The sequence below is a fragment of the Engystomops pustulosus genome, chromosome 4 (genome assembly GCF_040894005.1).
Source record: "Engystomops pustulosus chromosome 4, aEngPut4.maternal, whole genome shotgun sequence".
Classification (NCBI taxonomy): Eukaryota; Metazoa; Chordata; class Amphibia; order Anura; family Leptodactylidae; genus Engystomops; species Engystomops pustulosus.
The window spans coordinates 126,264,013-126,280,626 of NC_092414.1; the positions used below are offsets into that span (position 1 = coordinate 126,264,013).

Genomic DNA, 16,614 nt, shown 5'->3' on the forward strand with positions numbered 1-16,614 from the left:
AGTATGCTAATGCTCGAACAAGCATCAAGCTCAGACGAGTTTGTTCGCTCATCTCTAGTGAGCACCACTATGGGAAACACCAAAGTGGAAAAATGTAGAATAAACTGCCGATAACAGTACGCAAAACCCAGGATCTTCTGTATGGCACGTAGACCTTCTGGGCTTGGACACTGTAGAACTGCAGACAGCTTAGCAGGATCGATCTGGAGACCCCTGTCGGAGACTACATGGCTGAGAAAAGGAAGGCTCCGTTGCTGAAACTGACATTTCTCAAGCTAGGCGTAGAGAGGATTAGCCCGAAGGCGGCCAAGACCTTGCTTTACGTGGGACTGGTGGATCTCAAGATTTGAGGAGAACACCAAGATGTTGTCTAGGTAGACCCCAACACACGTATACAGCAGATCTCTAAAGATGTCAATAACAAATTCCTGGAAGACAGATGTAGCATTACACAGTCCAAATGGCATTACAAGGTACTGGAAATGTCCATCACGAATGTTAAAGGCTGCAGAACCAGATGAGATTGTAAGCTCCACGAAAGTCCAGCTTGAAGAAGACCTTGGACCCGTGCAGGCGGTCAAAGAGCTCCGTGATCAAATTCAGGGGTAGCGGTTCTTAACTGTGACCTTGTTAAGCCCGCAATAGTCTATGGAAGGACGGAGGGATCCATCCTTCTTGGACACAAAAAAGAAGCCTGCACCAGCCGGGGAGGAGGATTTGCATATGAAGTCTCGCTGCAGGTTCTCTTTAATATACTCTGACATAGCAGCAGTTTCTGGAACTGAAAGAGGATACACACAACCTCTGGGAGGAGAGGCACCTGGCAGGAGATCCACAGGACAATCATAGGGATGGTGCGGTGGCAAAGTCTTTGCTTGTTTTTTTTTAAAAACATCGACAAAGCCCTCGTAACAAGTCGGTATGCCCTCCAAGGGCTTTGGAGTCACAGAGGAAGCCAGAACAGGTAGAGGCGCCTCCATGCAGCTGGACTTACATTCTGGTCCCCAACGAAGGACCACCCCATCTTCCAGTTAAGAACCAGTGCGTGGAGTTGCAGCCAAGGGAGACCTAGCAGGAGAGATGAGGTGGAGCATGGCAGCACATAGAAGGACAGTCTTTCCTAATGCAGAGATCCTACTTGCAAAAAGATGGGCTCAGTGCGGTACAGGATTGGAGAGGATTTGTCTGCTGACTGAGGAGATGATGAGAGGCTTCTCAAGAGGAACCACTGGAATGTGATGCCGGGAGACCAGAGCAGCATCCACAAAATTCCCTACAGAACCAGAGTCCAAGAAATCTGGAACCTCAATTGGAGTTTGGGCACTGAAGCGGAGGAGAACAGGAAAAGTCAGGCGTGAAGAAGCTTTGTTTACACCTAGGGATGATTCTCCCAAGAACCCTAGGTGCTGGCGTTTCCCGGGCGCTGGAGACAGACCGGAAAAGCCCCAATGAAGTGCTTCAGACTTGCACAGTACAGGCAAAGATTCTCCTGAGATCGTCTCGAGCATTCCTGGGAGGAGAGTCTGGCTCTGTCCAGCTGCATAGGCTCCTCTACAGACGGTACGGCCGGAGGCTGGACCAGCCGTTGGAAGGCAGGGGCCAGGCAAGGTAGACGTCGAGGATGGACTTGGGGATGCTTATGACATAACTCCTTGCCACACTCCATAAGCCGCACATTAATCAAAGTGGCTAGTGTGATGAGACCACTCAGGGTAGACGGCAGGTCAATAAGTGGCCAATGCATGCCTAGCTTGTGGCAAAAGTCCTTGGGTCGCTGACAGAGCCGCGTCATTCCAGGAGAGTTCAGAAGCCAGGGTGCGGAACTGCATACTTTCCAACAGACGAGTCCCCTGGTGCAGGTTCAGCAGCGCAGTCTCAGCTGAGGAGGCTTGTGCAGGTTCTTCAAACACAGCCTGGATTTCCGCCACGACCGGATCGCCCCTGTCCCAAAGAGGGGTAGCCCAGGCCAGGGCCTTCCTGGACACGAGGCTGACGATGAATGCCACCTTGGATCGCTCAGTGACAAATTGAGCTGGCATGAGTTTTATGTGAAAGGAGCACTAATACAGCTTCTGCACAGCTTGGGGTTCCCATCATACTTGTCAGGCATAGACAGTCTTAGCCTTGCTTCTGATGCTGAGTGGCAAGCAATTGTTGCAGCATGGCGGTGACTTGCTCTAGCTGTTCTCCTTGCGAGCCAGTCTGCTGGGACTGCTGGACCACAATGGTGGTAAGATAAGCCAGTTTCGGAAGCGGCACCTTGGCAGGGTCCATGGCCAGATATTACTGTCAGGGCTCAGGGTCATTGAAGCCCCTGGATCACTGCGGAAGATGACACAAGACAACACCTGGACCGGAATCTAAGTGGCACCCGGTCTTCACCAGAGTCCGCCGCAAAGCTGGATGGTCTTGCTGCAGCGTGGTGCCTACAGGTCGTTTCACAGGTGCGATTTGTCCGCGGTGGCAGCGAAGGTCGAGGTACAAGAACAAAAGGCAGTCTCAGAGTCTGGAACAGGAAGATAGTCAGGGCAGGTGGCAGAGGTGCATGGTCAGGATCAGGTCCGAGGTCACAACGGGAGAGCAGAACACAAGGAATGCACAGGAATAAGCTCAAAGTTCTTGCAGGGGTTGCAGGGAGAAGCCGGCTTTTGAGAAAACCCAGAAGAGTGATGGAAGCAGGAATGAGGCGAGGTGAGTACAGCGGTAACGGAGCGCGCGCTGCCACAGAGAGGGGACGGGTGTGACTAAAATCCGAGACATGGATCGCAGGGGCACCTGTGACCTTGAACAGGAACTCATATTGCAGTATAGGTAACAGTTGAAGTGTACCTATGATAAAAATTACAGACCTCTCCATTCTATTTTCCCCGCTCTACGTATGAGGATATTCCTATTATTATTGCCTTGGCAAAACTGACTGGCTGTCTGAATGCTTACTCTCCAGTTCCTCTTTCTGCTCTCCTGAAAAACCTGGAGCCCAGGGCAGACAGTAACAGATCAGCAGGGAAAGCCCCATTTTCTGCAATTCAGTAGTATTGCAGTGTATAGTATGAGAGATCAGACTCGCTAGATTCCAAAAAGCACAGGCTTTCAAAATATAATTATTCCTATTGGTACACCCCATAACGAGGAATATTGTCCAAATGTCTGAATCACCACTTTTTCTCCATTTTGCAAAAAGTTAAAAAATGGAATAAAAATGAATCAAAAAGTAATGGATTGCCAAAAAAGCTATAAAAAGTCAGCTTGTCTTGCACAAAATGACACCTTACACAGCTCCAAATTATCAAAAAGTTATTGTCCTCAATATAATAATAATAATTCTTTATTTATATAGCGCACACAGATTATGCAGCGCTGCACAAAGCATGTCAATATCTGTCAAAACTGGTATCTCTGTGATCATGCCTTCCCAAAGATCGAAGAAGAGGTGTTTGGAGCACACAGTTAAAGCCATAAAAACAGAGACCACAAGAAAATGCTGCAAATGTTTAAAATTTCACTGCATTTACAATTTTTTACAGCATCCCAGTGGATTATTTAGGATTTTAAATACTGATACAAAGGAATACAATTTGTTATGTGGAATCTGTAAATGGAAAAATAAGAGAGTAATGGAGGGGACCAAAACTGAAATGCAAAAATTAGCAAGGGTATTGGTGGAATGAGTTAAAGAACAACTGTAAAGTTTTTTTCTTTCCACAAATCAAAGCTATTTTGACGTAAAACAACTTCCAGCAGTATCTTTGCTATACGTCTCAGATTATCTCAGCGCTGAGGTACCTCTGTCTGACAAGCCCTGGAGTCCGTCCTGTAAACAAACTCTACAAATTCGTTGGCGGTGTAGGAATGCTGCTCCCTTCTCATGGAGGAGAAGGTCATGTGTCAGAGCTAAGTGTGTTCAGGACTGTGGATACGTATGTCCCCTACACAGAATAGTGAGGTACAAGATCTCCCTTGTTCCCTATCAGTTCCTCCATATTTAACGCACATGCTGTCCATTTTCCTTACATCCTCTTTGAGATGGTTCTACTTCTTCATTGGAGTCCAGCTGTATTTAATTAAACTGATGGGACTTGGTTAGGAAAGGCACTCACTGTTTATATAAAGCTCACAGTGAACATCAGAGCACATGAAACTCATAAGGTCTGAAGCACAGTGGCCTCCATAATCCTAAAATGAAAGAAGTATGGGATGACCACAATTTTTTCTCGACCTGGCCGTTCAGCCAAACTAAGCAATAGAGGAAGAAAAACTTTGATGAGTGAGGTCAAATAAGAACCCTAAAATCACTGTGGCTGAGCTCCAGAGATGCATTAGGAAGATGGGAGAAAGTTCCACAAAGTCAACTTTCACTGCAGCCCTCCATCAGTCCGGGCTCTATGGCAGAGTTGCCGATGGAAGCCTCTCCTCAGTGCAAGACATATGCCTACGTACAGTTTGCAAAATAACACATTGAAGGACTCCCAGACTATGAGAAATAAGATTATCTGGTATCTGACGTAGATTGAACTTTTAGTTTTAATTCTAAGCGGTATGTGTGGAGAAAACACGGAAGCACGGTGATGGCAGCATCATGCAATGGAGTTGTGTGTGTGGGGGGGGGAGGGGGGGTTCTGTTGTGCAGGGACATCACAGCAGGTTGCAATTGAAGGAAAGATGAATGCAGACAAAAACAGAGATATCCTGGATGAAATTCTCTTCCAGAGTGCCCTGGACCCCAGACTGGTCTGAAACTTCACCTTCCAACAAGATGATGACCCTAAGCACACAGGTAAAATAACAAAGCAGTGGCTTCAGAACAACTCTCTCACCATTCTTGACTGGCCCGGCCAGAGCAGTGACCTAAACCCAATTGAGCATCTCTGGAAACTTGTATATGGCTTCCACAAACATTCACCATCCAACCTGAGGTAACGAGAGAGGATCTGCAAGGAAGAATGGATCCCCAAATCCAGGTGTGAAATACATGTCGATGCATTCCCTAAAAAAGTGGTTGTTATGGCAGAATTCTCCACAATTGTAAATACAGAGCTATGTGGTTAGGTAAAAGCTCTCAACTCCTGTGCTGGTATGTGCTGCTATGAGTAATGTGCTGTTATTTCACAATGCTTCCCACACCTTAATGAACTAGTAACAGCTCCACCCACACATGTAAAGATGCATGCATTACTTTCATGCTTGGAGATTACTCCCTGACAGACAATGGGATTAAGTCTGTCCTGCTATAAATAGGCTGTTTAGCCTTCCTCAGCCAAACACCCCTGACCACGTCGCCGCCTTGATGACGTCACGCCAAAATCTCCGCTGCGTTGCTCCTCCTGACTCCATGTCCCATCCAATGGGAGGAGCTGTTTACTTGGGTGTGGGCGTGACCAGTGTCGTGTCTGGGTGGGGCCGTGTTCCCTGAGAGATGCGGAAGTTGGCCCCCAGCAGTTAGGCGGGTGGACCGGAAGACGTAGTGAGGAGCTGGGATGTCCGGCTGGGGCACCGAGCTGCCCGGGATCCGGGGAGCACCACGAAGCTGAGGAGGCAGCGGAGACCGTGTCCTGCTCCAGCTATGAGTGAGTGCGGGCTCCGGGGAAAGTTATGGCTGGAGTACAGGGCTGTGACACTGCAGGTGACAGAAAGTGGGGAGCCCGGCAGCGGGCACCTCTCCGCTCCCCATGTCCTGACCTATGGTCACCGCTCACCAGTCCCATGGAGTTAGAAGTTGTTTCTTACAGGTTGTAGTAGTCATACAGAGTGTTCTGCTTAGTTTCATTGTAACTCCTCAGGCATTGAGCCTTCAGGTGCCCGGCTCACCCCATGACTACATTACCACCCGGGCTGAATGAAGACTAGCTCTGGGCTTGCCTGTTTGTGTGAGGATAATGACTACTATACTACTGGTATTATCCAGGTGACATGATATGATAAGATTATAGCACAACAAATCACACTCTGCTCAGATACTTAAAGGGAGCATGGTCGTTCTATTTACTTCCTGCCCCAGTATATTGGACTGTCTTTTTTGGTCCATATCTGCGCTCTGTAATGTACTGCATTATTTTTTGACATTGTATCTACTAAAAATATGCTTGGTTGTTTAACCCAAGGAATAACAAATAATTACTGGGGTGTTGTGGCAAGCAACTACATCATGTGAATACTACCCTAGTTCTAAACCTGTTGGCATTTTGGTTATGGATCACCTGTGACATTGCCATTGTAAGCACTTGTGGAAGTAATGTTTGACTTTATTTTACACTTTATATCTTTGATGGCAAAATCACTATACTACCAGAATAGCAACAATAGCAAAGCACAGACAGGTCAATAAACTTTTCTACAACTTCTGTGATTCTTCATTGTATTCTTTTGTAAGCCACCACAGTAAGAGCCAAAAGAAATGAGTGGTCCTTGCATTGTTTTGTCTTGTACAGCGTTACCAAACTATGAAAGTTGCAGGTTAAACCCACAGCAAAGTTTCACATACCACAGACTTTAGTTACAGCAGATTTGTCATATATGCCACTACTGTAGATCACACAGAATTATCTCCTGGTAATTTTGTGCAGCTGATTTGTTGTGTAGCCCTGGTCTAGTGTGGTTTCACACACAGCTTTTATTTATTTCTTATGATGTGTGGAAAAAGCCGCTAGAATTATAGATTTTTGAATTCAAAGTAGACCCAGGAGGTAGAGGTGCAAATCCTTCTTTCATAATTCCCAGCTCTTTTCAGAACACATCTGTCTAAAAAATTTTTTTACTAAAACTTTCAGTTCAGCTGAAGAAATTGGCCGGCTCCTTTACAGATGTGGTGTATGGTTTGGAAAATATTGCTGTCACTTGAGGAGGATGGCTGCATTACCAGAAACTACACAGGAATGTGGCTATGTTTCCTTATTTTGTATAACTTCTCTGAAATTTCCGTCCTTAAGTGCTATTGTACGTGCCTAATGGCTCCCTAAATTCTTCTTTAACATTAGAAATGTATAAACTGGAATAGAGTTGATCAAGAACTCGGGTTGTGATTTTTGTGGCTCTAAAGTGTCATGAATACAGTAATTGTGGGGATGTCTGCTGCTTGGGGATTACCATTACCTGCTCTAAATTGTTGCTCCCATGCTTGTGATGGCAGTGTAACCATGTTCTGCATTCTGCCTCTAAACATTGTGACTCCTGATCACTAGTGGCAACTTGTGCTGGTGGAAAAACCCTTTGATAAACCTGGGAAAAGAGCCACGTAACCAATGTCTATAGGTAGTTGTAGAAACCAGACTCCGCTAAACCTTGACAACAGTGTTTATATAAGTATTTGTAATCATGATACACACTAAATAAACAAAGAATTGATTCTTTCTCAATAATATTCAGCTTCCATCTAAAGTACCGCTATATTTTCTATACCTATAAGATGTTAAAGGGAACCTACCACCACGAATCTACCTATAAAGGTAGATCGGGTGGTAGGTGGATCAATAGGACGTGAGGATTAGCTCTTTTAAGGGCTAATCCTCACGTCCCCACGCTGTTTTGTGAACTTATGTTATCACTTTATGCTAATTTATGCGCCTGTCCGGTCATTGCTCCGAAACAGGCGCGGGCCAGCTGTTCTACGCAGACGGCAGGTTCGCCGGACGAGGGCGCGCAGCTGCAAGGAGCTGCGCACCGAAGATTGTGAGTAGGAGGGGTAAAGTGGCTACTGGGGTGTGGAGTAGCCGTGCCCTGTAGCCACAGCTGCGGCTACTCCACGCCCCAGTAGCCGCATAACAAAATTAGCATAGAGTGATAACATAAGTTCACAAAACAGCGTGGGGACGTGAGGATTAGCCCTTAAAAGGGCTATCCTCACGTCCTATTGATCCACATACCACCCGATCTACCTTTATAGGTAGATTCGTGGTGGTAGGTTCCCTTTAAATTTGGTGCCTGACCCCATGAATCTTCTTTCAAGAGGGAAATGTAGTGATGCATTGGGGGGAACTTAACAATGTGACTTGTGTTTTTTAGCTCTAGACTGGCAGAACCTAAGTTTTTTTTGCTGTGTCAGATTTATCACTGTAAGAGCAGTGAGACTATGGAACTCTCTGCCGCAGGAGGTTGTTATGGCCGACTCTATGTACATGTTCAAGAGAGGCCTGGATGACTTTCTGGAGAGAAAAAATATCACGGGTTATGGGGATAAAACATTTATTTAATTCTTGAAGGTTGGACTTGATGGACTTGTGTCTCCTTCCAGCCTTATATACTATGATACTATGATCACCGTAATAATGAATTATTAGGTAGTATAAGACTGTTGGTTCCTATTTTACATAGTTTTTTAGTTGGTCTTAACTATGCCACACAATTTTTTTCTTGAAGGCACTTTCACACACCCAATTTTCAGAAAACCATGCCCCCTTAATCTGAATAGATTGAAAAGTGCCAAAAAAAAGTGTGCATTTTCCCTTTCCATTAGAATTCTGGTGCAGGTGCAATAATAAATTCCGCCTTCTCTCCTTAAAGGCCCATAATCATACCCCATAGAGGTCTATGGCACTCAATCACGGCGTGGTGATCAGTGTTTTACCGGGACCATATTGCTTGGTGTTCTATGGAGAGGGGGGGGGTGCGCTCACCCCTCTTCCACTAGGGCGAGCACATGGCAGTGTGAATGAACAATCCTTCTCTCCTCTAACATCCTAATAAGGCAGGGCCAAGAGACCCTTATACACCTTAGTGAGTTGGTTTTAGTGCCCCACAATCACAGGCCCAAACACCATTTAGTTGAGCTCAAGTACTTAAAGGAAACCTATCACTTAGAATGGTAGGGGTAAGCTGTAAGTACCGAGCACCAGCTCAGGGTGAGCTGGTGCCGGTACTTACTTTCGTTAGTGTTATAAACCGCAATATCGCGGTTTTAACACTTTTTAAACTTTAGAGCAGAAGACACTCGGCGCTGTGTGCGCACGATCATGCGCGCGGCTCCATAGAAAATAGCGGTCGCGCGCAGCGCCGAGCGTATTCTGCTCTAAAGTTTAAATAGTGTTAAAACCGCGATACCGCGGTTTATAACACTAACGAAAGTAAGTACCGGCACCAGCTCACCCTGAGCTGGTGCTCGGTACTTACAGCTTACCCCTACCATTCTAAGTGATAGGTTTCCTTTAAGTACTTGAGCTCAACTAAATGGTGTTTGGGCCTGTGATTCCAGACCACACTTAGATCAAGGTGTCCTGTGGCTGTGTTCACACATTCAGTTCACATTGCGTTTGAAACGCAGTACAAACATCCGGGGCTTGGTCTGATCACATATGTTTCCATTGAAAAGCATGTGTTCAGTAACAAACACTCCGTATGAAGCATGTAAGAAATGCAAAACACTCTATACTCGTAACTGGTTGCAAGCGATTAGGCCGAGCCCGGACATTTACATTGCATTTTGATATACCATGCAGCTGGAACATGAATGACATGTGAAAGAATATAGCTGAATAGTTACACTAGTTCTGGATCCCAAACTGTTTGTGGCGTTTCATTGGTGTGAGAGTAAAGGGGAAAAGTTATGTGTCGCAGATGGACTTCTCAGGTGCAAGCACTGCGCATCCAACTCAAATCATTGTGAAAATACATTTTTATAATGAAATGTCAAATTTTAATGCACTTCTCTTTGCTAGCTGTTTTTGTATTGTGTGTGTATATAGCATATGGTGCTGTGATCTGCATCCTTACCCATAACCGTCCTCTCTTTCAGGGCTGGGGGAGAGTTGGTGGTGCCATATTTTCCCTTAAGGTAGAATTGTGTTACTTTACACTGCACTCATCCCACTAATGGTCATGTGTGTTGTGGTGTTGCTGTTTTGCATCACAGTGTATTATCACAAAAAACAATGTGTCCTTGTTGTACATAGTAATTGTCTTGTGCCGTCTAAAGCATCTGTCTGGTGACAATGAAGCATGGTCACAGCGCTTGCTCAGAGCCCTGCGCGGGCGATCACCTCCCAGAGACAAGTGAAGGTTTGTGTCCACTTGGAAATGGTCTTGTTTTGAAGCTTCTCCTAAACAATGGGATTGCTGTATGCCTATAGATATTTTCTGTGAGAATTTCAGTAACCATTAGAATGCCTTGTTCATGTGGATGTGTTTAGTTTCTCTGTGATTAAAGCTTGGAGTAATGTGCATTCGTGAGGCATCTTGCCAAAATGAGTATGTTTGCAGTGAAATTAATTCTGTTTATTTGCACGGCTGTTGTGCCAACAACTGAAAAGCGCTTATTATACCGCATGTTTTACGTTTCAGTCCTTCATAGCATGGAATGACCAGTGTTTTATTTTCCTGTCTGTGTCTAGTTTAACTTGTTTCATTATTTTTGCCTAAAAAGTCAACTTTAATGCATTTTTGTTACAACTTTTCTTTCTTTTTCTTGAGCAGTGTGAAAATAAATTATGCATGCTACGAATTATCAGTGATGTTTCCTATAGGTGTGACTGCAGTGACAGGCGACAAGTCTAGGAGATATGTCTTTTAGCTAAAGCGGTGGTTCTAATTCCGTCTCCCCTTACTCCTCAGGCTGCGGTCACACGTTCTGCAGCTTTGCAATGGTAGCAGAACATGTAACTGCAGCACTCACTGTTGTGATGTGATCCAACTGCTGCTGCCCAGATTTCTCTCCCTGAAATCTTCCCCCTAGGAGATTTGGGAACTTAGGATCACTTATAAATATGGATGTCCCAGCAGTGAGGGAGGAAAACATTGTAGAGTGTAAATGGATAATACATCTTTCTTTTACTTCAGAAAGATTCTGTTAACCTGTTGCCATTAAAAATGCAGTTGGAATATAAGAAGTTGAGCTGATTGATATAGAGTTTTGAAGGGAAAGATTAAGTAAAACTTGTAATTATTAATTTAGATCTCTGATCTTACTTTTCCTAGAATCCATCATCTGTTTAGGGGGCGGTCCTGTCACTGATTAACATCTACTTAGAGGGATGTCAATTCCTTATAGACCACCCTTCTAATAGATGGCTGACTTTGTGCACACAAATGACAATAACATTAATGGATAAGCACAAGTTGTGCAAAGTTTGATCATGTTCTTGTCAGCATTTCCTGCTCTATAACATTATAGAGCATATTTTTTTAGTTTACAGGCAGTCCCAAACTTAAACACCTGACCTTTAGACAACCCCTGTGATAGCTCGTAATAGTCTCTAGATGAGGCTAATTTACAAATTTTTAGCCCCATGGTGCATTCATCAACTGTAAGGTGTCTCTAATGAAGCATCGGTGTTCTTGGTTTTTAATCGTTTTAGCCTTGTCATCTGAAAAGTTTGAAAATCCAATTGTCACAAGGACCTAAAATATTATCTGGAGTTACACTAGCAAAATCTGAAACTCAGTACTTTGTATTCCTCTAATAAAATCATCACCTGGAGGGATCCATAGTGCACGCATGTGAATGCAAGGAACTATAGGACAGGTGAATTCAGCACTCGGAATCTTGGAACTCCACCGTTAACTCCTATAAACGATCTACATGTTTCATACGTTGCTTCATGTCTTGACTCATGACCATCTTGTAACCTGGGGATTGCCTGTATGACTATTCTTACATTCATTGTCCGAAAATGCCTGACACTGTTTTTATCAAGAGTTCTTAGACCATAGTATGAAAAAAGGATATGGTCTAATAAAAGAGAATTAGCTTTGGTGATGGATCCTTGAAATGGCCAAAATACGTAAATTTATCAATTTTTATTTTGTGTATGGTGCAGCTTTACTCTTTATGGCCCTTTCACTAGCAGTCCTGTTACACTATTTAATGAATAGAACTTATGGTGCATTATGACCCATTCTACTAATTGGTGCGATTAGTTGCATTGTGCACCAGTTGTGATGCACTTTGTAGTATGCATGTGGGTGGCCCTCGGCTAGGCATAGTCTTTTTCATGGCTTGTACACCAGGAAACTCGCATACAGGGTTTTTTTTCAGGCATGATTTTTATCATTTATTTTGCTGCTCTTTTAAAACCGAAAAAAACTCTTATGCAAAACTAATGTAAGTGACACCAATAAAAAAAAATCAGTTTTTCACTGGATTTCTGCAATGTTCTTGTGAATATCTTGTGTAATATCCCCCTGTATTGGCTTTACTATATATACTTTTCCAGCCTTAGTACAATAAAGCTTTATTGATCCCTTAGGATATTGTGGATTATAGTAGTAATCTTTGCTTGTTCTCCAACTGAAACATTTATAGCTCTGCTGTTCAGCTAGCAGAAGGGACTCCTGGCATCATAATTCTGTATATTCTGCATATAAGTCAGTTTCTACATGCTGAAAACTTTCATCTGCATTGGGGCTTAATTATTAATTTTACTTGAAAATTCAAGACCCTAAAAGAAAAAGCTTTGTTCAAAAAATGAACCTTGATGGCTTATTTCTACAGGAGTGGGTAAATGTTAATATAGACCAAAAAAGATCTGCACTATTGTTACAGCTATTGTATGGAGTATTGCAAAATTGTGTGTCTTGATGTTTTCGTGTTCACATTTCATTTTATGTACTATGTCCACTCTATGCCATTAAGTTCAGATGTGTCTAATGCCTCAAGTTTCTTCAATGATCTGCAGGTATCAATTCCCAATCACTAATACAATAAATGGCTTTTGGCCAAATGTATTTTGCTTTCCTGTCCATACATATCAGTCTTGTGAAGGTTAATGCTGGTTGGCATCTTATCTGATCTTGAACAAGAAGCTATTGTCCCCTGGCAAAATGTTTACTTGACCAATTGACTTCCTTCTTTCCTGCTCCCCATATTGAAACCTGTGACTGTGATTTTACAGGCTATTTCAATGGAGTACACAAAGCAAATCTGCTGTATTCTGTTGAGGTTTTATGCTCTTTTTGTTTTGTTTTTTTATTCTGCAGCAGCTGGCAAATGTTGACAGCAAAAACATATGCATTATATTATACAGGTTCATTTAAAGGGGTTTCCTATGAAGACAAGATTCTGAAATATACTCAGGATAACAAGTTTTAACACACTCTAATTCACCGTCAGTGTTGTCCCTGGATCTGACCGTAAATCTTACTTTGGATTCTTTGGACGTTGGATACTTCTCATGAATAGCTTCTCTTGTCTGCACACTGCAGTGCTCTTTGCCTCCTGCACCTCCCCACCCCTGCATTACAGGACCAGCTCAGGCACTTCCAGCAACAGGCAGATAAGGTCTTTATTTGAGAACTTTTTTTCATGGGCAAAGCCACTTAATTATAATTCTCCCCCCCCCATTATGTGCACTTATTCTATTAATTTATGCTTAAACCAAGTGGTGCTTGATTGTGTAATTTGACATAAAGCTTTTATTTTTCAATGTAAAGCCGATTTCAACATTAATACCATTATCTGTGTGTGCAGGATCGGATGCTTTCTGAACAAGTGTTGACTAGACAGAAAAATACAGCGATATGACTAGTGGCCCCGGCCATGTAAATGAACACCTGAATATCTTATCTACATCAGCTCAAAGCCTCACTAGTATTTTAGCTTGACTAGACTTGTACCTAAGACCTCGCACTGTAAACTATGTGCACACATTATAGACAAATGGTACAGAGGAAAGTGACAATTTATTGGCCAACCCCTTGCAACGTCCTTTAATTTGCCTCTAGACATTTTCTGTTTCTGGGCTTTTAAGTACTGTAAGCAGATTCTTCTCTGATGTAGATTATCCTGTACTTATCTACTTCTGGCGCTTCCTGCAATATTCATTGTGTCAGATTGGAGTACAGTCTTACTGAATGCCAATGGTCCTGGTTGTTCATGACAGTGTCAGGATTTCAATGATTAAATTTCCAGTGGATGTCCCCACCCAACTTGATTAATTCTCTGGAGTTATAACTGGTCAGGATGGTAGCTACTGCAGATATTTTATGACGGTGTGTTTGTTCTATTGGACTTCAAGCCAGGAAGGGTTAGGGCAGGACTGCCCTTTTCCTTGCCCCTCCTCCCTTTTCTCACTTTTGCAGTCGCTTATATTCAGTGTTCAAAGCTTTCTGTGAACTTGTCAGTGACCTCAACATCTTTTTGACACAAATCCTTTCCCTTTGATATCATAAAAATTGTTTATGTCCATGTATACAAGTTTTGCAAGTATGACTGTTGGATTCATGTGGTTGTATCAATAACAAATGAATCTATTACAAAATAGATTTTTTTTTTTTCTTTAATCTACATTTCCTTATGTTTAAGCAATGGGCAGTAGGTGTCCTACTAATATAACTTCTCTCTACATGTTTATGGTATAGCTGGGTAACTAGTTTAGCGCAGCCCCATAGACTGAGAGAACAGAGGCCCAAATATACCCCTGAATCATATAAATCACTGTGTGTGCCCGCCCGCATTCTTCTACCCTATTCACATCGGATAGTGGGATAAGTGTCTTTGGTTGGGAAACGCCTTCAAGGGAGATCATACCACTGTCTTGCAAATATAAATTCCCAAATAGGAAAAGTGATTTCAAAGCTTACAGAACGTGAATAGAAAATACTGCCGTGAACACTGGGAGGAATAGGATTAGTTCTATAATTTGTGGTTTGCACACTGAGCTTTGGATACCACCCCTGTTTGTGCAAGCCCATAGAAATATGGATACGTGGTAGCTGCTGAAACAGACAGACCATCAACATCAAGCTAGATAAACCAGTGGCACTTAACCCCATAGCGCAATAAGACGTACCTGTACGTTTTATTGCGCATGGGGTAGTATGAAGAGGGTTCACGGGCTGAGCCCTCTTCATACACGCCGGGTGCTTGCTTCACAATGAAGCAAGCACCCGTCGCTAACACCCGCGATCGGTGCTTGTACCGATCGCGGGTGTTAACCCTTTCATTGCCGCCGGCAAAGCTGCCGGCGGCATTAACGAGCCGGCGGCGCGTGGGCGCCGCCATCTTGGCTCCGATCGCCGCTCCCCGTGACGTCATCGGGGAGCGGCGATCCGTTGCCATGACAGCCTCGGATCACACAGTGATCCGAGGCTATCATGTTTTAGGCCATCTATTACAATGTGCGATCTGCACATTGTAATAGATGGTGTGCAAAATCCCTATATACTGCCATACTGTAGTATGGCAGTATATGGTAGGATCAATCAGACAACCTAGGGTTAAAGTACCCTAGGGAGTCTGAAAAATAGTAAAAAATTTTTATAAAAAAAAATTAAAAATAAAAAATTATATTAAAAAAACCTAAAAATTCAAATCACCCCCCTTTCCCTAGAACTGATATAAATATAAGTAAACAGTAAAAATCATAAACACATTAGGTATCAGCGTGTCCGAAAATGCCCGATCTATCAAAATATAAGAATGTTTTTTTACTGCGTTTAACCCCGTAACGGAAAATAGTGCCCAAAGTCGCAAATGAAATTTTTTTGCCATTTTGAAAAATATAAAAAAATCAATAAAAAGTGATCAAAAGGTCGTACAATTCTAAAAATAAAAGCATTAAAAACGTCATCAAAAGTCGCAAAAAATGACACCACCCACAGCTCCATACACCAAAGTATGAAAAAGTTATTAGCGCAAGAAGACGGCAAAATGAAGAATTTTTTTTTTGTACAGGAGGTTTTAATTTTTGTAAATGTATGAAAACATTATACAACCTATACAAATTTGGTATCCATGTGATCGTATTGACCCAATGAATAAATTAGACATGTCATTTGGAGCGCACAGTGAAAGACGTAACATCTACGCCCGCAAGAAAACGGCGCAAATGCGTTTTTTCACCATTTTCACTGCATTCAGAATTTTTTTCCAGCTTCCCAGTATATGGCATAGACAATTAAATGCCATCACTATGAAGTGCAATTTGTTACGCAGAAAACAAGCCATCACACAGCTCTCTACATGGAAAAATAAAAAAGTTATAGATTTTTGAAGGTGGGGTGTGAAAAATAAAGACGCAAAAACGAAAAAGGGCCTGGTCCTTAAGGGGTTAATCATAGTCCAGGCTCCGTGATTGTGGTAATTTTCTTATATTTGCTATCCATGACTTATTTCCTTCTAAAATAAACTTTTAACATTATGCTAATAAGCCTAAGGGGCCCCTCGCAAGCCGCTACATTGAGCAGGACAAGTCTTGCCCTCCTCCTCCTCTCCCTCCCTCTGTGTTATCTTGCAGCAGCAGGAAGTGCAGGGGAGGGGAGAACTGCTCTGCTCATTGTAACAGCCTAGATCACCTCAGGCTCATTAGAAAAATTTTAAAAGTTAATTTTAGAAGGAAGGAGACCATGGATAACAAATATAAGATTACCTCATTGCCTGGTAAGTGTGCCTGGCTCAGCATGATGGATTTTGATGAGTCTTACCCTGGTGTTAGAAAGGTAACGCTCCATTGTCCGGGATGGCACCCTCCACCCGGGGAGGGTGCCATCCCGGACAGTGGAGCATTTCCTTTCTAACACCAGGGTAAGACTCATTTTCAGGACGACTTATTATGTTCTTCCATTACTTTGTGCAATATCTGCATTATACACAGCCTCATTGTTGGTCTGTATGGAAGTGTCCCATTTTTTATAACTCTACTCATATGCGCATATGTTTCTCCACTTGCTGTGTCCGGTGATGCCCCCCTATTC

At 43.1% G+C, this 16,614-nt stretch overlaps 1 protein-coding gene across 1 annotated transcript in view; it reads left to right on the forward strand.

The window, feature by feature from the left end:
* Positions 1–5,386: 5,386 nt before the first annotated feature.
* The window catches only part of USP6NL (USP6 N-terminal like), a 103,405-nt gene continuing 92,177 nt past the window's right edge, over positions 5,387–16,614 (forward strand). Inside the window, exon 1 of the mRNA XM_072147372.1 lies at positions 5,387–5,564. Coding sequence (XP_072003473.1) covers positions 5,561–5,564 — 4 coding nt within the window. The 5' untranslated portion in view covers positions 5,387–5,560. The remainder of the gene's footprint in view (positions 5,565–16,614) is intronic.